General features: G+C 53.4%; 2 protein-coding genes across 5 annotated transcripts in view; one reads left to right on the top strand and one right to left on the bottom strand.

The window, feature by feature from the left end:
- RTN3 (reticulon 3) overlaps positions 1–9107 on the top strand; it is a 77923-nt gene extending 68816 nt beyond the window's left edge. Inside the window, exons 3-7 of one of the 2 annotated variants that reach the window (XM_033206759.1) lie at positions 803–941; positions 1368–1437; positions 1963–2009; positions 4667–4725; positions 7339–9107. In XM_033206759.1, coding sequence (XP_033062650.1) covers positions 803–941; positions 1368–1437; positions 1963–2009; positions 4667–4725; positions 7339–7384 — 361 coding nt within the window. In that variant the 3' untranslated portion in view covers positions 7385–9107. The remainder of the gene's footprint in view (positions 1–802; positions 942–1367; positions 1438–1962; positions 2010–4666; positions 4726–7338) is intronic. The other variant, XM_033206758.1, reaches the window with a different exon arrangement.
- Positions 871–18369, bottom strand: CUNH11orf95 (chromosome unknown C11orf95 homolog). Of its 3 annotated transcripts, XM_033206761.1 has the most exons (6): positions 17636–18369; positions 14957–15454; positions 14020–14406; positions 13195–13752; positions 12743–12993; positions 871–960 (listed from the first exon to the last, which is right to left on the bottom strand). In XM_033206761.1, exons 1-6 carry the CDS (start codon positions 17772–17774, stop codon positions 943–945), a joined length of 1851 nt encoding a protein of 616 aa, XP_033062652.1. In that variant the 5' UTR covers positions 17775–18369; the 3' UTR covers positions 871–942. The 3 variants fall into 3 exon arrangements, with proteins under 3 accessions (XP_033062652.1, XP_033062651.1, XP_033062653.1); XM_033206760.1 differs by lacking the exon at positions 871–960 and having other exon boundaries at positions 12416–12993; positions 17636–18364; XM_033206762.1 differs by lacking the exons at positions 871–960; positions 14020–14406 and having other exon boundaries at positions 12416–12993.
- Positions 18370–22104: the final 3735 nt, after the last annotated feature.

The raw sequence follows: 22104 nt of genomic DNA, 5'->3' as shown, positions 1-22104 counted from the left end.
GAATCTTTAGGATATTTAAAACTGCTAGACTGGGCGTGGTGGCTCACATCTGTAATGCCAGCAGTTTGGGAGGCTGAGGTGGGTGGATCACCTGAGGTCAGGGGTTCAAGACCAGCCGGCCAACATGGTGAAACCTCAGCTTTACTAAAAATATGAAAATTAGCCAGGCGAGGTGGCAGGGGCCTGTAATCCCAGCTACTCGGGAGGCTGAGGTGGGAGAATATCTTGAACCCGGGAGGTGGAGTTTGCAGTGAGCCAAGATTGTGCCATTGCACTCCAGCCTGGACAACTAAGCGAAACACCGTCTCAGAAAAAGACTGCTTAAAAAAAACAGTACCTTGTTTTTATGTGTTCTGGGCTCTTAATTGCAAACACACATGTGGTTTTCCAAAATGTTTAAAAAATAATAATAATAAAATGTTAGCATAAACAAAATACAGTTTTAGAAACTTCAGGATATGTTAAATCTGCTAAAAAAAAAAAAAAGTACCTTGTTTTTATGTGTTCTGGGCTCTTATTTATAAATGGATTCACCTTCATGAATATCCAGTGAGGCAGTAAAAGTTACACAGAACATAGCTCTTCACTGTGCGTGACCATGTCATGCTTTGCAGACATCTGGCATATTTGCCTCTGCCCACTAAATGACAGTGTGTCTCTACCTCACCTGATGACAACAAAAAAATGCTCCTACAGATTCTAAAATGCACCCTGGGGACCAATTTTACATTCTCAGTAACTACTATGCTAACAAAATCTTCTTCCATGTCAAATGTATGACTGTTGTTTCTTCTTCTGAAAGAGCCTACCTGGATGTAGACATTACTCTGTCCTCGGAAGCTTTCCATAATTACATGAATGCTGCCATGGTGCACATCAACAGGGCCCTGAAACTCATTATTCGTCTCTTTCTGGTAGAAGATCTGGTTGACTCCTTGAAGGTTAGTTGTTTCTGCAGCTCTTGGTGGTGAAACAGAAAAAGCAGGGACTGGGTTATAATTCGGAGGAAAAACAGTACATAGGATTTTATCAGGCAAAAATGAACGTATGCTTAGCTCAGTTATTCTATAATGGGATAGGAATCACTAGAGAAAAGTATAAGTCTTCTGCTGGGGAACAAACATCAGAAGAGAGGTGATGTAATTGGCAGCAGTGCAGTTTCAGTCTTTGGACCTCAGAGAACTACAGACTTCACTCACATACCTTCAAATGTATAACACAAGTAGGGAACCTTCATTTGGAAATTATCCATGTCACACATCACTAAATTAATGCAGACCTAATTAGCTGGAGGAGAATGACATCAGTTAATGTGAAATTTTGCCTTATGGTTATTCCTGCTTAACTTTTGACATTGGCCTTCCCAGCTGGCTGTCTTCATGTGGCTGATGACCTATGTTGGTGCTGTTTTTAACGGAATCACCCTTCTAATTCTTGGTAAGGTGGCAAGGAGAATGTGCCCACGCTCTTTGGAGTAGTTTGTAAGAATAAGAGTGAAGAGAATGCCCAACATGGCTCTACTCATTCTTCATTTCCCAGTCTTGACCCATAGAGACCTGGGAGTAGGCACTGAAGGAACCAGCCTTTGTGGTCACAGGTTTATGAAATGGTCTCAGTTATAAATTAAGAAATATCAAAACAGCTGGAAGTAAAGGACAGTTATCTAGATGTAGTTTAAATATGGGGATCTTATTTACAGAAACCATTTTGGTAATTTGGAAATTGTTATTTGTGGTACAAAGAAGGTAGCCTATACACCTGGAGAGGTTTTTTTTGTTTTGTTTTTTGTTTTGTTTTAACACTGCCTTAAATTAGCTGTCTTAATTGGGAGCTCTAACCAGGATTTCTCATTTTGAGGAATACCTGTTTTCCTGTATTTTGTGAGGAAAAATGTATATATTACTCTGAGTCTTAAGATGTGACTGTCTCTCATACACTTGCCATGTCCCATGATTCTTACAGCTGAACTGCTCGTTTTCAGTGTCCCAATTGTCTATGAGAAGTACAAGGTAAGCATCTGTCTGTTCCAAATCAAATATGCCAGTTGATGTATGACTAGTTTTAATTCATTTTTGAGACACTGAATGTTCAGACCAGTCTTTTTATAACTATTTCTACAATCTAATTTTGTCAGTCAAGTGCCTATAAGAAACTGGTGACAGTAGTTTCCTCCAAGGAGAGAAACTGGATATTTAGGAGAGAGATGATTAGTAAAGAGAAACTTCCTTTTTATACCTGTGTGCTTTTGAGTTTTTAATCATGTGGATGTATTTTCTATGCAAAAGTAATAAGTTGAAAAAATGCTTAGGCCAGGGGTGGTGGCTCTTGCCTGTAATCCCAGCACTTTGGGATGCTGAAGCAGGACAATCCCTTGAGCCCAGGAGTTCAAGACCAGCCTGGGCAACCTGGCAAAACCTTGTCTCTACAAAAAATAGTAGCCGGATGCAGTGGCCTGCACCTGTAGTCTAAGGTAGGAGAATCTACTTGAGCCTGGGAGGCAGAGGTTGCAGTGATCCGAGATCGTGCCATTGCACTCCAGTCTAGGTGTTGGGAGTGAAACCCTGTCTCAAAAAGGCCAGGAGCAGTGGCTTACGCCTGTAATCCTAACACTTTGGGGGGCCAAGGCGGGCAGATCACTTGAGGTCAGGAGTTCGAGACCAGCCTGGCCAACATGGTAAAACCCCATCTCTACTAAAAATACAAAAATTAGTCCAGTGTGGGGCCGGGTGCGGTGGCTCACGCCGGTAATACCAGCACTTTGAGAGGCCAAGGCGGGCGGGTTGTGAGGTCAGGAGATCAAGACCATCCTGGCTAACAAAGTGAAACCCCGTCTCTACTAAAACTACAAAAAACTAGCCAGGCGTGGTGGCCGGTGCCTGTGGTCCCGGCTGCCTGGAGGGCTGAGGCAGGGGAATGGCGTGAACCCAGGAGGCGGAGTTTGCATTGAGCCAAGATTGCGCCACTGCACTCCAGCCTGGACAACAGAGCGAGACTCCATCTCAAAAAAAATGAAATAAAAATTAGCCTAGTGTGGTGGCACACGCCTGTAGTCCCAGTTACTTGTGAGGCTGAGGCAGGAGAATTGCTTGAACCTGGGAGGCGGAGGTTGCAGTAAGCCGAGATTGCACCACTGCACTCCAACCTGGGTGACAGAGCAAGACTCCATCTCAAAAAAAAAAAAGCTTAAATGAATAAAAGCCAAGTGTCTAAAAGGAAACTTTAAACTCTAGGTTATTTTTTTTTTTTTTTTTTTTTTTTTTTTTTGAGGCAGAGTCTCGCTCTGTCGCCCAGGCTGGAGTGCAGTGGCCGGTTCTCAGCTCACTGCAAGCTCCGCCTCCCGGGTTTATGCCATTCTCCTGCCTCAGCCTCCCGAGTAGCTGGGACTACAGGCGCCCGCCACGTCGCCCGGCTAGTTTTTTTTGTATTTTTAGTAGAGACGGGGTTTCACCGTGTTAGCCAGGATGGTCTCGATCTCCTGACCTCGTGATCCGCCCGTCTCGGCCTCCCAAAGTGCTGGGATTACAGGCTTGAGCCACCGCGCCCGGCCTTAAACTCTAGGTTATTAAGGTAATCCATCAGTGTGAAGAGGTGGGTGCTTGCATTGTTGGATCATGTGTACCAAGTATACTAGATGGTCTGAGATTATTCTTTATGGATTAAGTCATCCATCAAGAGTCTTTTTGGCTTTTTGGTATTAAGTGAATTGGTGTTACACAAGAGCCATAATGTATTTATGATCACAGAAAATAGATTAGACACACAGTTTCTAGTAATTGGAAACTGTTATATACTCCACTGTCTCTAAAGAAAATACTTACAAAGTAAGACTTAACCTCTGCAAAAGATGAGTGATTTTTTTTTTAAACTTGAACAAAGTGTGGGATGTTTATGGTGTAATTTGGATTCTAAAACCAGAGGTTTTAAAAATACTTTTAAGGCTGGGTGCGGTGGCTCATGTATGTAATCCCAGCACTTTGGGAGGCCGAGGCGGGTGGATCACCTGAGGTCGGGAGTTCAAGACCAGCCTGACCAACATGAAGAAACCCTGTCTCTACTAAAAATAAATTAGCCAGGCGTGGTGGCGCATGCCTGTAATCCCAGCTACTTGGGAGGCTGAGGCAGGAGAATTGCTTAAACCCGGGAGGTGGAGGTTTCGGTGAGCTGGGATTGCACCCTTGCACTCCAGCCTGGGCAACAAGAGCAAAACTCCATCTAAAAAAAAAAAAGAAGGCCAGGCACAGTGGCTCATGCCTGTAATCCCAGATGCCTGTAATCCCAGCACTTTGGGAGGCCGAGGCAGGTGTGGATCACGAGGTCAGAGATCGAGACCATCCTGGCTAACATGGTGAAACCCCGTCTCTACCAAAATACAAAAAGTGGTGCCGGGCGCTTGTAGTCCCAGCTACTTGGGAGGCTGAGGCAGGAGAATGGCGTGAACCCGGGAGGTGGAGCTTGCCGTGAGCCAAGATAGTGCCACTGCACTCCAGCCTGGGTGAGAGCAAGACTCTGTCTCAGAAAAAAAAAACTTTTAAAAACTGGGTATTTTCATTTTCTAGACTACTCAGTAGTGTTTAAAAGATGATTAAACTAGACAAAAGAGCAGTGCCTTCAGGAAAATTGGTGATCTGTATGTTACCACAACTGAATCTATTTTCCTTCCTTAAAGACCCAGATTGATCACTATGTTGGCATCGCCCGAGATCAGACCAAGTCAATTGTTGAAAAGTAAGTACATTTAAAGACCACATCATCATGAAGTATGCTTCCTTTCCCCCAATTATCTGTAGTCCCTTGTACAAAATGCTGATGCCAAGGAAAGTAATTTTCATTTTGATAAAAACCTTGGTTAATAGTTTCATTTTACTAGAAATTATTATAGCTGCTTCTGTAAAAAGGAAAAAAAAATCCTTTATATATTTTTTGGCCCTGCCTTCTGGACCTTTGTATCTTAGATTAAAAATTATCAACAGACCAGGCATTTTGACTCACACCTGTAATGCCAGTGCTTTGGGAGGCCGAGACAGGAGGATTGTTTGAGCCCAAGAGTTGAAGACCAGCCTGGGCAACGTAATAGAGCCTTGTCTCTACTAAGAATAAAAAATTAGCTGTGCATGGTAGCACACACCTTTAGTCCTAGCTACTGGAGAGGCTGAGACAAGAGGATCAATGGAAAAAAAAGATCAGTGGAATTTTTTGGAGACAGGGCTCATTCTGTCTCCCAGGCTGAGGTACAGCCTCGACCTCCTGGGCTCAGGTGATCCTCCCACCTCAGCTTCTCCAGTAGCAAGGACCATAGGCTACTCTACCTTTTTGAACTGGCTTTTAAACTTTCTTGGTTGCAGGCTGGGCGCGGTGGCTCACGCCTGTAATCTCAACACTGGGAGGCTGAGGTGGGCGGATCACGAGATCAGGAGTTCGAGGCCAGAGCCAGATGTGGTGGCGCGCAACTGTAGTCCCAGCTACTCGGCAGGCTGAGGCAGGAGAATCACTTGAAACTGGGAGGCGAGGTTGCAGTGAGCTGAGACCATGCCATTGCACTCCAGCCTGGGCGACTCGGCAGGCTGAGGTGGGAGAATCGCTTGAAACTGGGAGGCGAGGTTGCAGTGAGCTGAGACCATGCCATTGCACTCCAGCCTGGGCGACAGTGAGACTCCGTCTCAAAAAAAAACAGTTACTGGTTGCTTCCCCACCTTCAGTTATTTTCACATGTATTCATTTAAGCCAAACACATCCCTCTCAGAAACAAAAGTTCTAGTAAATAAGTAACTTAAGGATCAAAGTTTTCTTTTCTAAGATTGCCAAATCTCTGTTCCCATTTTTTAAAAACCAATTAATAATTAAATCAGGAAATAAAGATAAAAAACATCTTTATGACTCCCTGTATCAAATAGTTTTCTTTGTACTTTGTTTTTCCCCATACCTAAAGGACAATATGTTTTTTTTGTTTGTTTGTTTTTCTTTTTTGTTTTTTTTTTGAGACGGAGTCTCGCTCTGTCGCCCGGGCTGGAGTGCAGTGGCCGGATCTCAGCTCACTGCAAGCTCCGCCTCCCGGGTTTACGCCATTCTCCTGCCTCAGCCTCCCAAGTAGCTGGGACTACAGGTACCAGCCACCTCGCCCGGGTAGCTTTTTGTATTTTTTAGTAGAGACGGGGTTTCACCGTGTTAGCCAGGATGGTCTCGAACTCCTGACCTCGTGATCCGCCCGTCTCGGCCTCCCAAAGTGCTGGGATTACAGGCTTGAGCCACTGCGCTCGGCCTTTTTTCTTTTGCTTTTTAGAAACAGGGTCTCACTCTGTCACCCAGGTTGGAGTGCAGTGGCACAAGCTGAAAGCTCACTGCAGCTTTGAGCTCCCTTGCCCAAGTGATCCTCCCACCCCAACCTCCTGAGTAGCCGTCATTACAGGCATGTGCCATGCCCTGGCTAATTTTTTATTTTTTATAGAGATGGGGGTCCCACTATGCTGGGCCAGGCCAGGCTTAAACTTCTGGCCTCAAGTGATCCTCCCACCTTGGCCTCACAAAGTGCTGAGATTACAGGCATGAGCCCTGCTTTTATTTTGAATTATTCACAGAAAATACTGTGAACCCAGCACTTTGAATTTGTTAACACTTTTCTTTTTCTTTTTTGAGATGGAGTCTCACTCTGTTGCCCAGGCTGGAGTGCAGTGGCACAATCTTGGCTCACTGCAAGCTCCACCTTCTGCGTTCATGCTATTCTCCTGCCTCAGCCTCCCAAGTAGCTGGGACTACAGGTGCCCGCCACCACGCCCAGCTAACTTTTTGTATTTTTAGTAGAGACGGGGTTTCACTGTGTTAGCCAGGATGTTCTCGATCTCCTGACCTCGTGATCTGCCTGCCTCGGCCTCCCAAAGTGCTGGGATTACAGGCATGAGCCAGCCACCACCCCTGGCCTTTTTTTTTTGAGACGGAGTCTCGCTGTCACGCAGGCTGGAGTGCAGTGGCACGATCTCTGCTCACTGCAACCTCTGCCTCCTGGGTTCAAGCGATTCTCCTGGATTCACTTGCCTCAGCCTCTGGAGTAGCTGGGATTACAGGTACGCACCAATGCGGCCAGCTAATTTTTGCATTTTTTAGTAGAGACGGGGTTTCGCCATATTGGCCAGGCTAGTCTGCAACTTCTGACCTCGTGATCTGCCAGCCTCAGCCTCCCAAAGTGCTAGGATTACAGGTGTGAGCCACTGCGCCCAGCCGGGAGAATGCGTTTCACATTGCTTATGCAAGTCCAGGACTGTCCTCTAGCATCACAGTTAAAATAAAAACCTAGATCAAATGCTTATGTTTTCACTTTATTTCTTTTTCCCCTCTTTTTCTCAATAGGATCCAAGCAAAACTCCCTGGAATCGCCAAAAAAAAGGCAGAATAACTACATGGAAACCAGAAATGCAACAGTTACTAAAACACCATTTAATAGTTATAATGTCGTTACTTGTACTATGAAGGAACATACTCAGTGTCAGCTTGAGCCTGCATTCCAAGCTTTTTTTTTTTTAATTTGGTGTTTTCTCCCATCCTTTCCCTTTAACCCTCAATATCAAGCACAAAAATTGATGGACTGAAAAAGAACTATCTTAGAACTCAGAAGAATAAAGAATCAAATTCATAGGATAAGTCAGTACCTTAATGGTGGTGGAGCCTTTACCTGTAGCTTGAAAGGGGAAGATTGGAGGTAAAAGAGAAAATGAAAGATAGAACACCTCTGGATCCTTCTATCCAGTTTTCAGCACTAGTCTAACTCAGCTGTCCATTATAGTTTTACCCTTAAGAAGTATGATTAACTTATGAAAAAATTATTTGGGGACAGGAGTGTAATACCTTCCTTGGTTTTTTTTTTTTTTTTTTTTTTTTTTTTTTTTGCAGCTCTCAAATCCTATCTTCCTGCCCCACAATGTGAGCAGCTACTCCTGGTATTCCTTTTCTTTAATGATTTAACTTTCAACTTGATGAATAACTTACAGGTGATAGTGATAATTCCTGATTCCGAGAATGCCATCTGATAAAAAAGAATAGAAATGGAAAGTGGGACTGAGAGGGAGTCAACGGGAATGCTGCGGTGGCCGCCACTCCCTCTGCCACTATCCCCAGGGAAGGAAAGACTCTGCCATTTGGGAAAGTGGTTTCTATGTCACTGGACACCAGTTCTGAGCATTAGTTTGAGAACTCATTCCTGAATGTGCTTTCCTCCCTCTCCCCTGCCCACCTCACCTTAAGTTTAATAAATATGGTTGTACTTTTCTTATGATAAAATAAATGTCTGTAACTGCTGTACACTGCTGTAAACTTGTTAGAGAAAAAAATAACCTGCATGTGGGCTCCTCAGTTATTGAGTTATTGTGATCCTATCTCAGTATGTGGGGGGAACATTCTCAAGAGGTGAAATACAGAAAGCCTTTTTTTCTTGATCTTTTCCCAATTCTTCTCTTGATCTTTTCCTGAGATTCAAATTTCCGATTCCCATTTGAGAGTTTTTTTCTTCACCTTCAACATGAAAATTCAGCGAACTTGAAAGAAAAATCATCTGTGAGTTCCTTCAGGTTCTCACTCATAGCTGTGATCGTTCAGAGGGAATATGCACTGGTGAGTTTAAAGGACTATGATATTTGATAGTCCCAAAGTACGGCAGCTGCAAAAAGTAGTGGAAGGAAATTGTCTTTCCACGTTTTGGAAAAATTAATTAGGAATTTGGATGGGTAAAAGGTACCCTTGCCTTACTCTGTCTTATTATCTTAGCCCCCTTTGAGTGTTTTAACTGGTTTCATGTCCTAGTAGGAAGTGCATTCTCCATCCTCATCCTCTGCCCTCCCAGGAAGTCAGTGACTGTCTTTTTGGGCTTCCCTCCAAAAGACCTTCTGCAGTGGAAGCGCCACATCCAGTTTTTCTTTTGTTGCTGCTGTGTTTAGATAATTGAAGAGATCTTTGTGCCACACAGGATTTTTTTTTTTTTAAGAAAAACCTATAGATGAAAAATTACTAATGAAACCCTGTGTACGTGTCTGTGCGTGCAACATAAATACAGTAGCACATAAGGAGCTTGAATCTTGGTTCCTGTAAAATTGCAAATTGATGTGGTATTAATAAAAAAAAAAAAACACAATGACTGTGGCATCATTCTGCTAACTTTATTCTTTATACACAGTTTGGGTAAAGTAAGAACCAAACACTGCTTCCACTCCCCCATCCTCACTCCACTTTGGGGGCTTTAAAAAGTGACTAATAGTTGATCATCGTAAGGATTCCCAAGACTGCAGAATTTAGTTGTAGAGAGTAACTGTGCATTTGATCTCTGAAAGAAAATAAGAGACCCTCTAAGAGGTGGTGACCTTAGAAGAATGAGGAGGGGTCAGGGGGTCTTTTATCCCAGATCGGCCTCACACCAGCCTGGGAGATTTCCCCACTTGCAACGTAAAGCAGCCTGTAAATTACATATAGCCACAATGCACTTAAATTGAGTCAATCACCATGGAAAATGGGAACTAAATACATCATCAGGTCTTCATTGAAAGAACTTGAGTGGTCACCTGTGATTAGCTCTTCTCCTAAACTAAGGCTGCTGTGACCCTTAAGCTGGCTTTTAAAAATGTATTCAACATACCTCTTAGAAAACTTAGGCTGAAGTATTCTTTAAATGACTGATGCAAACAACTTCACAAATACGCATACAAATGTCTGAATAATGTCACTAAGTAACATAGTATATAAATATGTATTCAGAGTAACATTTACATATTGGCCATAATAGCAAGCATACCATTAACCAAAAAAAAAAAAAAAAAAAAAATCATGGAGACTTCACCTGTTCATGTCAGAATCCCAAGGCAAGGAGGCACACCTAGGCAAGAAGGCCAACTCAACTTGCAGCCTCTAACCTGTGAGGCCGTAACTTCCATCAAAGCAGAAATCACCGGAATCACGACCACAGCCCTTCCCCATCACGGGTGCCCAGCACTTCAGCTGCATTAAGATCAGTGAAGGGCTCATGAAAACAGACTGCTAGGCCCCAACCAAGTTTCTGATTCAGTAACCCTAGGGTATGGTCCAAGAATTTTTATTTCTAGCAGATTCCTAAGGTGATGCTGCTGCTCTGAGAGACACTTTGAGCTGGTGTGTTTGGGGCTGTCTCAGTAAACATGTCCACTCTCCTGAGGCCTCTCCCTGCCTATGGAGGGGGGAAAACCTCTAACTCCTTCGCCCTGTCTTATCTGAACTTTGGCAGTGGGCTTGAGTGATTATAAATTGGTTGCCCCAATTTACCTACTGTTTTTGAGCAGGCAGAGTAATATTGAGGGTGTTAATACTCTGGATCCGAAAAAATACATGAAGGAAAGTAAAAGAATGGCAGTGCACAGCCTGGTGCCATCCATAATCTCCGTTCTCAAGCTTTTAATACTGTCCCAAAAACCCTGGAGGTTCAAACTCACTGGGAATTTACTTTTCAGTCAACTGACAACCCATTCAAGATCTTCCTCAACAAAGAGCACAGAGCCCCCTGCCGAGGAGGCCTTGGGCCCGGTGGCAGCCATCCCACCTCCAGTTCTGCTGGGGAGAGGAAGGCTGAGCCCACGGCGCCTTCCAGCTGAGGCCCTGCAGAGCTCAGCGTGCTCATCCCAAAGCAGTGTGCAGGGCTTTGCCACCTTCAGGAGTCACATATCCACTGTGGTGGCCTGCAGCCCAGCATGTCAATCCTTCGGCAGGCCTGACAAATTTTAACCACCAGTGAATTGGGAAGCAGCCTGGTATTGTGTAAAGAACACTGAGTCGGGAGCTAGAATTTTCATTCTAGTTCTTCTACTGTCCCCACCTGGCTGTGTGATCATCTGGGTTCCTGGGCTCCAATTTACCTATCTGTGAAGGGGAGGAGGGTGGTACTAGTGATCTCCAGGGCCCTTTCCAATTCTGACAATCTTGAATTATATAAAAATGCTATAAAATCCGTGGTATAAAATCCAACTCCAAAACAGGAAGAGTCAAGGGGACTGGGCCTGAGGCACTTGAACCTTGGGTTCTGGCCTGGGGATCAGGGGTGAGAGGAGGGGCCTCCTCTTTGCCCTTTGCTTTCCCACCCCCAGGCAGGGGCTGGCCCCCGGTGCCAGGGCATCTCTTCCTCCAGACCTAACCCTCAAGTTCCACCCACTAGCCTCCCCGCCCCGACTTTAGGACCGAGGGAACTGTCCCTGCAGCAGCCCGGCTTTGTGAAGAGCAGACAGTAGGGCCCGGGAGTCTCCCAGCAAGAGTAACATCAGCATAGCTAGTTGGGGTCCTCCCGTCCCCGCCTCTGCCCTCGCTCCTCCTTCCTTCAGGTCCTCCCTCCACCACCTCTCACAGCTTATCTCTGATACACGCATAATAAATAAGACATTTGCACATAAGGGTGACTGGGTCCTCTGTCCCTGCCCCTCCCCCTTTCATATAAAAGCATTAAATACAGTTTCAAAATAAAATACAAAGAGCAAAAAAGGGCCTGATCTCGGGGCCACCTGTTCTCCACAGGAGAATGAATCTACATATCCCTCTCGGACCTGCCTGGGAGATCGCGGGGCCCCTTCCCTGCCCCACAGGGCCTGAGGCTGCCACGGGGAAAAGAGGCCGAGGCCCGGCCCCAGGCCCTGCGGGTTGAGAATGGGCGCCGCATCCACCGCGGACAAAGGGGGATGGGGATGGGGCGGGAATCGAAGGCTGACTGCCGGGACCGCCTGTGCCCCGGGCTCCCCCGGACCTGGTGGCGCCCGACTCTGAGTTTAGGGGTAAGCAGGGGCCCTCGAGGCAAGAGGAGCAAAGGAAAAAAGTGCTAATCCCTTTACAAGATGTCCTGGAGGGCGTGGCAGCACCCCGGAAGAAGGGTGGAGCCGCCAGGCGCACGGTTCCCACTGAGCCTGCCCGGGAAGGAGGCGCAGCTGGTCCGACCCGGGCCCCGGGCGCATCGCCCCGCCCTCGGTCCAATGCGCCTTGCCAGCCCGGGAAGGATCCCGAGCCCCGCGGCCCAGCCTCTCGCTGGAAGCCCCAGTCCGCAGCCGGGGCCTCCGAGAGGCCGAGAATCCCAATTAGGGAAGGGCAGCCAGCAGACCCCGAGTCGGGAGCCGTGCCTGCCGGCGTGCAAGGCTGCAGGGAACTGGGCCCCGGGCCAAGGCCAGGGCCAGAGCCTGCGCAGCCCCAATACTGACTGACGGCGCCCCCAGTCTCGACCTGCGGAGGATTCCCTCGCGGGGTGCGGCTGGGAGCGCTCGGCTCTAACACCTGGAGGCCGCTTTGGATTCTCGGAAAACGTGGGCCCTGCGCGGGGAGGGCAGGGCTCCGGGCCGATGGGAGAGTGCGCATTCTCGCAGCTTACCGACTGGCTCAGGGACCCAAGCGGCACCGCGCGAACGCCGGTGGCCCCACCCGATCCCCAGTCTCCGCCCGGCCCGGCCAGCGGGGGGCGCGGCCGCGGGAAGCTCTAACACCTGGCGCCAGGATCTGCCAAGTGGGAGGGCCGGGCGAGCACAGGGCGAGGAGGGACCGATCCGACCCGACCCGTGAGCCCGGTAAGCCGCTACGCCCGACACACGGCGCCAGACTTGAGGTCCGCGCCGCCGTCGCGCGGCGCCGGGGCGGGCGGCCCGAAGCCCTCGTGGCCGTAGCAGCGCAGCGCCGCCTCCTCGTAGGCCTCCAGGATGGTCTGGCGCTCCTCGGGCGTGAAGTCCATGGAGAAGGGGTGCACCTGCAGGATGTGGCGCTTGATGGTGCTCACCTTGAGCGTGGCCAGCGCGCCCCCGCACACCATGCACACCAGGCCGCGCCGGCTGCCGTCGTAGTCCATCAGGTACTCGCCCCGCCAGCGCGGCTGGTAGTTCCGCCGCTGCTCCCGGCTGCGGGGCGGGGGCGGCGGCGGGGGAGGCGGCGGCGGCGGCAAGGCGAGTCCCCCGGGCTCCTGGCCGTCCTCTTCGTCCTCTTCTTCGGCGGGCCGTTCCAAGGGAGCCCCAGGAGACAGCGGAACGTCGCCTAGGGAGGGACAAAGGGCTGCATTGGCGACGGCGGGAGACAACAGGCCGGGCCCCGCGTCTCATCTCCGGTCACCCCGCCTTTGCCCTTCTATCCCATCCTCTAGTCCCTTCTTCCCCAACAGCGCCCGACCCTCGCTCCCTGCCTGCCCGGGGCCCTGCCCGGCTCTCCCTCTCCGCCTGCTCTGGCCCCACCGCTCACCCCACTCCTCCTCCTCCTCTGGCTCCTCCTCCTCGTCCCCTCCCCCCTCCTCGGAGACTGCGGCTGTGTTGGGGGCGGCGGGGCCCCGGGGGGACTCGGGGGGGGGCAGCCCCAGGGCCAGCAGGTGGGCGGCCTTCTCGCTCCACTCCCGGGCGATGAGGGCCTGGACGGGCCCGCCGAGGCGCGTGGAGCCCGGGTGGCGCCGGCGGATGTGGCGCTCGATGGTGCTCATCTTGAGCGAGGCCAGCGCGCCCCCGCACACCCCGCACACCAGGCCGCGCCGGCCGCCGTCCAGCTCCATGAGGTACTCCAGCCGCCAGCGCTCCTGGGGGTGGCGGCGGTGGGCGCGGCCCCGCGGCGACCGGCCCGGGACCCCCGCCCTCTCGCCCTCGCCCTCCTCCAGCTCCTCCTCCTCCTCTGCGGGCCCGGGCCTCTCAGGGACCCAGCCAGCCTCTTCCTTTACGTCTGGGGGGCTGAGATCCTGAGAGGTGGGGGCTCCAGCAGCGGAGGCCGAGTCCCAGCTCTTTCCGGTCAGGTCCTGGGGGGCGAGGTCATCGCCTGTTGGGGAAGGGGTGAGGGAGAGGGGCTCAGCCTGCTGGCTGGGTTGCCCTTGCTCACGCAGAGGGGTCCATCCTGGCTCCTCACCCCAGCCCCAAGCTAAAGGCCCCAGTTTGTCTGTGTCTGGGGGCGGAGTGAGTGTATGTGTGTGGAGCGCCAGCTCCCGGCGTTCAGCCCTCAGCCCTAAGTCCCTGCCTCCCAGTTTTGGCCAGACCCCACTTCAGAGCCCCAATATGAGGGGGTCTTAGCCTGGGATGGGCCTCGCACCTGGTGGGGACTGGGTGAGCTCAGACAGCGCCTCAGGCTGGCCCCCCCAGGCCTGCAGCAGGGCACTGCGCTGGGGGCCGCTGAGCCCCAGGGAGCCGGGGTGCACCTCCAGCACGTGGGCACGGATGTCGTCCAGGTGCAGGCTGGGCAGTGCCCGACCACAGGCCATGCACACCAGCCGGTTCCCCCGCGGGTCATAGTCCATGAGACACTCGGCCCGGAACCAGTTCTGCAGGGACTCCTTCAGCCTCCTCTCCAGGCGCCGGGCCCCCAGCCCCCTGCTGCCCCCGGCCCTCCGGGAGGCTGAGAGGCGCAGACGCCGAGCCCGGGGTGCCACTGGGCCCCCTCGCCGCTGGCGCCGGCAGCCCCCACCAGCTGGGGCTTTGCCTGGAAGGGTTGGAGGGAAGGAACTGAGACGCTGGCCCCACAGAGCACCCCACTACAGCCACTCTCTCACTTGGGCCCCAGGCCGAACCTTTGCCCTTCTCTTCCTCTCCCCTGAACTCCTAACTCCACCTCCCTAAACCCTCCTCTGCTCACATCTGCTCACACTTCAAGCACCACCCACACTTCCCCCAGAGTGGAATTTAGCCCTGTCCCTGGCTTTCACCGTCAGCCACACCTCTCCAGCACCCTCCCCTTCCCTCACCCACCCCAGCCAGGCCTCCCCGCTCCAAGCCTTTCAAAGGCTTGTCGCCCAACCTCTCTCCTTGATACTTCAAAAACCACAGAATGTCCAAGCTGTCATGGACATCGGAGACCCTCTCACCCCACTGTCCTTCCCCCACCTTTGTATAATAAGGGCGATAAACAGACCCCACCCAGAGAAGGAGCAGTGACTTGCTCAAGAACACCAGCTCCTTGGCAGAGCAGCTGACCCACTGCACCCCACTGGCCACCCAGACCCCCGCCTCTACAGAATCTGCATTTGCGTTACCTGGGCCCTTGGGCGGGCAAGCGGGGACGCCGGCCCCCTCCTCCTCGTCCTCTTCTTCCTCCTCCTCCTCCTCCTCAGCCCCCTGGACCCCCAGGCCCTCGGCCTCTCCGCAGGCCCCCAGCCCCAGGTGTGCATCCCAGCTGTTGCTGATGACTTCCTTCTCCCGGGGACTCCAGTGCAAGGAGTAGGGGTGCTTTTGGCGGATGTGGCGCTTGATGGTGCTGAGCTTGAGGGTGGCCAGGGAGCTGCCGCACACCATGCACACCATGCCATGCCGGGCAGGGTTGAAGTCCATCAGGTACTCCAGCCGCCAGTGGTCGTGGTAGTAGCGCCGGTGGTCACGGCCAGGGATTCGGCTCTTTCCAGGCCTTGATGCCCGGGCCTCACAGTGGTCTGAATATTTCCTGCCTGAAGATGTTGGTCCCCTGGCCCTGGAGGAGGGCAGGGGGGCACTCCCCCAGGACCCCAAGGCACCCCCTTCCAGCTGAAGATCTTGCCCTGAAGGGGAAAGGGAGAGAGTTTTTCAATCTCTGATTTCCAGGGAAAGAAGCGAGGGCTTCAATGGTGAGCCCTGAGAAAGGGAGCTGGGGGAGGGGGTGTTCCGGGGCAGGAAAGGGATGGCAACAGCAATACAAGGGATGTAGGAGAAGCGGGGAGCCAAAACATTGGCCCTTTACAAAGGGCAAGGACCCTTTAAGAGGAGATCAAGAACAAAAGCACGCAGGGCACTATGGAACTAGCTCTGACTTTTTAAAAAACAAGGTGAGGGCCCAGGAGCCAGCCAGCTCTGTAAGGTGCCCTTTCTGGACAAGAGCTGTAGGGAGAAAGCTGGGAGAGCAGCAGGCCAGGGCGGTTCCAGCCGGAGCAGCGCAGGCAGTGGGGCCAGACAAACAAAGGGGGTATCTGTCTGCAGCCAGGGCTGCACACGGGACCCACCCGCCTGGGGCCCCCGCCAGGAGGGCCCCACCCACACGTCTTCTCCCTTTTTCCAGTAAGGCTTCACATACAGCCTCCTGAGAGTCCCATTTTGGGGATGGGCTAGGCATTGTCAGTTCCCCAAATCTAGGCCCCCAGATGGGAGGGATCCCCAAGACAAAGCTGCCAACATCTCCAGGGAAAGGAGTTTCTGAGACCAAAACTTCTCCAGATTCTGGAGGAGCCAATGACCCTGAAAAGGGATGGGAGGAGGGCCACCAGAGTGGCAACTAATGACACTGCGGCAGGGAGTGGCCACCATCCACTGAAGCCCATTAAGTCTTTCTGGGGCTTTATTTGCTGCTCTGGCAGGGGGCTGGCCACTGCCCAGCAGTCAGAAGGGCGGGCACTGGAGAGGCCCCACTAACCCAATGGCATTCCCTGTGTCAGACACCCACCCAGAGCAGTCCCCTACCCTCCCTACAGTTCCCACCCCTCTTGATTTAGAAAAATGGTCTCCTGGGCACACAGGCAGGTTCTGGTCATTCTCCCAGTGGAGAATCACAGGGTTGGGAAAACAAAAGACAGGATCAGAAAGGGCTCCTGTCACCCTTGTGGAAGTTTTTTTTGTTTGTTTTTATTTAAGTAAATCCATAGAATCTACTGGCTTCGGAGTCATAGGCTTGGGTTCAAGTCCTGGCTTCACTGGTAACTTGCTCTGTGACCTTTGATAGGTCATGTCCACCCTCTGGGCCTGGGCTTCTTTGTCTGCAAAGACACTGGCTAGCTGGCTGGTCTCTAAGCATCCTTCCAGCGCTGGATCCAGGCTAGCCTAAGGTGGATTGGCCCTTTAAGAGCCGAAAAAGGGGGAGGAGCCGAGGTTCTTTAAAAACAAAAGGGGATGGGGCGTTTCTGGGAGGGGAGAGACCAGGAGGGGAGCCTGGAGATTCGGGCTGAGTCTCCCTGGCCTGAAGGAAACCTTCAAGGGTCTTAAGGCGTGACCCTGCAGCCGGGAAATGAGTAAACAGTCTCCTCTGAGAGCGAACGAGGAAGACTGGCTGGTTCCGCTAGAGCTGACAAATTAGGGCAAAAAAAATTCTGAAAAGAAGGGAAGGGAGAATGCACGGGCATGAGGGGTATCTGCCTTTGTGGGCACACCCATAGCTTTAAAAACTGCCCGCGGTGGGAAAAGATGGTGTGAGCCCCCTGGGCGCAAGCGATGCACTTTCCTAGGGAGAACGTGGGAGAAAAGAAAAAGGGTGCATGTCTCTCACAAGGCCACGAGACGAGAGGAGCAGCCCTATTTACAACAGCGGAGTTAGGAGCTGAGCTCAGCTCCGCTGGGGAAAAGCCCCCGAAGGGGACCCAGGGTCTGGACGGACTTTTAAGAGACAGCCCGATTAGGGAGACAACCTGGGAGTCTGAAAGAGAAAGGGGCGGGGGCCGCAAGTCCACCAGCCTCGCTCCGTGGCGCCCTGCCCCATGGGGCCCCTCGGGCCTGGCCCCCAAGGCGGGGCGCTGCGGGCGGCCGCGGGGCCCTTTAAGGGGGAGGCGAGCCGCCCAAGCCCCGCGGGCCGACCCCGGTAGCTGGGCGGGGGGCTCCCCCGCCAGCCCTGCAGCCGCGCTCCGCGCCCACCAGGTGGCGCCCCCGGCCGCCCTGCCCGCGTCCCCCGCTTTGTTCGGCGGCGGAGAGGGGCCCCGAGCCGCAGCCCTCCCCTCCCCCACGCCGGGGCCCCCGCCCGGGCCGCCGGCCCCAGCTCTTACCGCCTTCGTCTTCCTCCGGCTCCGCGCTGCCGCTCGATCCGGCGGGCGGCAGCCGTCGGCCCCGTGCCGAGGCCACTGCTGGCCCGGGGCCGCCCCTGCCGCCGCTGCTCCGGCTCCGGTGGTCCCCGCCGGGCTCCATGCGCTGCGCTGCGGAGCGGGGCCCCGGGGCGGCGGGGCGCGGGGCCGCGGGGCTGGCGGCAGCCCGCGCGGAGCGCTCGCTGCGCGGGGCCCCGGGGCGCGGGGCGCATGCACGGGGCGGCCGGCCGCACGGACGGCAGGCTGCTCGCTCGGCGGCGCGGGCTGGACCGGGGTGGGGATTCCTGTCTGGGGCCCCTGGGGCTCCTTTAAGGGCTCCTGGGTAAATTTAAAGGGGCCGCGCGCTATTTCCTCCTGCCAGCTCGCGGGGGGCTGGGGGGAAAGGCGGGAGGCGACGAGCCCAGCCGAGGCTCAGCAGACTGCGCCCGGTTCGGACGCTAGGGGCACGGACCTCGCCGCCCCCGCGGGCCCGCACCGCCGCCTCCGGGGCTCCGGTCCCGGCTCCCGAAGGGTCACCGAGGTGGCGAGGGGTGCCCGCGTCCCCTGCGACGCGCTTCCACCCGGGCTCGGCTCACGGCCACCGCCCCCTCGGGGTATCTCAGCGCCGGGAGCGCCCGCTGGGGAGGCCGGGGTCCCTGCCCGGGGCTGCCTCCCGCCACGCAAGCGGGTCGCGAGCTCGGTGCGGGCCCCGGAGCGGCCGCTACTGGCGGGGGCCCCAGATGGCTGCGGCCCCGCCGAGAGGGTGGAGCCGTGGGGGCGGCCGCGCCCCCTCCCGCGGGAGCCGCCCGGGAGCGCTGAGAGCTCGAGCTTCACATGGGAGGGGCGGACAGGCGAGGCTCCCCCAAGCCAGCCAGGGGTGGGGGCGGCTTCCGCAGTGACTCGGGCTGAGGAGAGGGGCGCACAGCATACCCGCGGAGAGCCGGCTGCGCCGGGTCCCGACCCTGCGGGGCGGAGGTGGCCCCAGGATAGAAGCCGGGAGGAGAGGGCGTGCGCGGCGGTGACTCAGGATCCTGCCCCCGCAGGCCTGGGGGTGCCTGACGAGCCCCTGATGCAGCCCCAGACCCCTGTTCCGGCCCCAGGAAGCGAAGAATGCTGGCCCCGGGAGGGGTGTCGGGGTGTCGGGCATCTGGGGAGGCGTGTTACCACGGCTGGGAAGCGCTGGGCGGACCCTGGCTGCAGGTCCCCGGGCGCCCCCGGGCTCCCAGCTCCCGAGAAGCGGAGCGCAGGGACCGTGAGAGGCAGCCGGAGCGCAGCAGCCTGGGGTCCTCCTGCGAAGACCGGCGGGAGGAGCAGGTGCTCGCTTTGCCTGAGGTTGGGCGCCCACAACAAAGGCGATTCCTGGACATCCAAATTACAGGGTGCGGGAGGCCTGCAGGGTCTTCTTGTCTGGAGGCGGGTTTTGTTCCCTGCACTGGGGAGGTACCCAGCGGTCGCCGATGGCAGTTCGTCCGCTCCTCACCGCCTACTGTGTGCCCTCATGCTTTCAGACGCTGGACACACAGCAGTGAAGAAGATGGGCAAGACTGATACTGCCTGTGACTCTCCTTTTCAGAGGCACCCACAGCCTCTGAAAAGGAAACCGCTCCAGCCTTTCGGGAGCCATGGGAATTAAATTACTTGGAACACAGGAAACTTGTCCCCGATGTGTTTCTGAGGAGGGGACAAAAACTAAGATTGCTTAAGTGCCTCTGGGCTCTGTCGCCAGGGAAATGTCCCATCTCTCCTCAGCCCCCATGTTGACGTGCTTGAGACTCTACTCTGGGTAAACTGAGTCTCCGTTACACAACTCTGCTCTCTTCGCGGCAGGCCCTGCGCTCAGGCAGGCGGGGGCGGGGGGGGGGGTTGCACTTACTCTCACCCACTTGGGGTCAGAGGCCCTGATGCTGATGGGTGCCACGCAGGACCCTGAGATGGGGGATTACTTAATTCATTGTGTCCCTCACCTGTGCCAGGCCCGGGAACACAAAGGGAAAGTGAGACAGAGACCTGGGCTTCACACTCTTCTAAGTAGTATGGTTTAAAAAAAAAAAAAAGGAAAGAAAGGAAAAGAAGCTAAAAGAGCCTCATGTCCTAAAATGAAAGAAGCCTGTTCTTCTGGGGCCGAGGGCCCTTGTGCTTTATTCTAGTTTAGTTGCTCGCCCCACAGGGAACCAATGGTGAGGGCCAGCTCCGGTGAGACTCTGGTGTCTGTCCTTCCAGTGCTCTGCGTGTATAAAGAGGGTAATTTTCTTACCAAAAGAAAGGTATCAAAGCCACCTTCAACAACCTTCGCCCTCCCCTTCCCACCCACATTCTGCACCTCAGGAATGGCTGCACACTCGGCAATTCTGAAAGTTTCCCACTCACTACTTGAACCCCGCAGCGGCCCCGTGAAGCTGGAACTTTGTGTCAGGATGAAGAAATCGAGCCTCACAGAGTCAAGAGCCTTGTGCAAGGCCATTCATTTATTTATGCACTTCTTTTCTTGTTCAGAAAGCAGTCCTAAGTGATGCAAACGAGGCTAGGGGTGCAGAGACTTAATCACATAATGCAGGGGGTACCCCCCAACCCCACTGGGGGAAGGGGAAACCAATGGCAGTCAATCAGGGTCACATTCTCACTTTCTCAGGCCTTAGATGCTTTTGTCTTCATGAAGTATCTTCCTCTATTTAAAAAAAAAAAAATTCAGTAGATTTTCATGGACCCTACGCATTTATTTTTTGGATTGAGAAAAAAACACATTTTCTTTGACCCTTACTTTTTTTTCATCTAACTTTAAAACATTTTCAGGAGCCCCTAAAAGTACCTTGCAGTCTAGGCACCAGTGCCTCCGGTGCCCTGGGTCCCCAGCGCTGACTGCAGTCGAGGGTGAGGGAAGCCCCGGGAAGGGTCACCCAACCGGGTAAGACTTCCTAAGGAGGGCAAAACCAAGACTAGAAAGACCAGGAGGTATTGCCAGGAGGAGAAAGGGAACAAGGATTTCCTGGCAGAGGCTGGGGAAACTCTGGGTGAAGGAGGGTTTCAGGTGGGAGAGGCAGAAGAGGAAATAGAAACTGGCAGCGACTAGAGCCTTAGGTGCCATGTGGAGAGTCTGAGTTTGTCCTGAAGGCACTGGCAATGCTCAGAATTGTGGACAATTATGGAGGCAGCTGGGAGAACGCTGCGGAGACGGACAGCAACAAAGACCCATGTCAGGGCAGCAGCCCCAGGGCCGATGAAGAGGAGGCAAAAGATTTGAGCAGGGCCGTAGCACATCATGTTGTAAACTTCACTGCATTGAAGAGGAAGAGGAGGCAGTGGCAACTGGAGGATGAACACCAGCTGAGTGAGGAGGAGGAAGAGGAGGGGAAGGAGGAGGAAGGGGAGGCAACTGGAGGATGAATACCAGCAGAGCCAGGAAAAAGGATACCTCTTCTCACCAAGGGGCTATTTCTTACCTAAGTGATATACCTAAAAGTTGCTTATGCCCGGGGCAGGGGTCGGGGAATGTTGAGGGGTAGTAGTGGTTCTAGCTTGAGTATATCAAGAAGATAGAATTACAGGACATGAGCCTGCTTGAATGTGATGATCTGGGAAAGGGCCTGCTAACTCTCAAGTAACTGGATTGAGAGGACGGGGTTATAAAAAGAAAAATAGATTTGGAGGTAGAAAATGAGGTTACAGGCCAGGCGAGGTGGCTCACGCCTATTACAGCACTTTGGGAGGCTGAGGTGGGTGGATCACCTGAGGTTGGGAGTTCGAGACCAGCTTGACCAACATGGTGAAACCCCATCTCTACTAAAAATACAAAAATTAGCTGGGCGTGGTGGTGCGGGCCTGTAACCCCAGCTCCTCAGGAGGCTGAGGCAGGAGAATCGCTGGAACCCAGGAGGTGGAGGTTGCAGTGAGCTGTGATTGTGCCATTGCACTCCAGCCTGGGCAACAAGAGTGAAACGCCATCTCAAAAGAAAAAAAAAAGAGAGAAAGAAAAGAAAATGAGGTCACAACCTGAGAACTTTGGAGCCCATTTCAAACCCAGAACTCCTGATTTTTACACCTTCCCTCTTCCATTGTCTAACTCAGATTCTACTTAGTCCCTTGTCTGCTGTCTCCAGCCAGCCCTAGGACTTCTGAGGTTGTTGGTCCCAGCCTGCAAGCGCCAGTGTCTCCCGGAGGGGCAACCTTCTCCTAGTGCTTCAGTGGCTCCTTGGGCAGGTCCCATTAAAGGAAGGGCCATTGACAACAAAAACGGAGGAACTGTGAATTGTGTGCCGAAAGGATGGTTTTTGTTTTTGTTTTTGTTTTGTTTTGTTTTGTTTGAGACGGAGTCTCCCTCTGTCGCCCGGGCTGGAGTGCAGTGGCCGGATCTCAACTCACTGCAAGCTCCACCTCCCGGGTTTAAGCCATTCTTCTGCCTCAGCCTTCCGAGTAGCTGGGACTACAGGTGCCCGCTGCCGCGCCTGGCTAGTTTTTTT

The sequence above is a fragment of the Trachypithecus francoisi genome, unplaced genomic scaffold (genome assembly GCF_009764315.1).
Source record: "Trachypithecus francoisi isolate TF-2019V2 unplaced genomic scaffold, Tfra_2.0 Lachesis_group8, whole genome shotgun sequence".
In the NCBI taxonomy this organism is placed as follows: domain Eukaryota; kingdom Metazoa; phylum Chordata; class Mammalia; order Primates; family Cercopithecidae; genus Trachypithecus; species Trachypithecus francoisi.
Note: the sequence above shows the minus strand (reverse complement) of the source record. Positions and strands in the feature narration are given on the sequence as shown.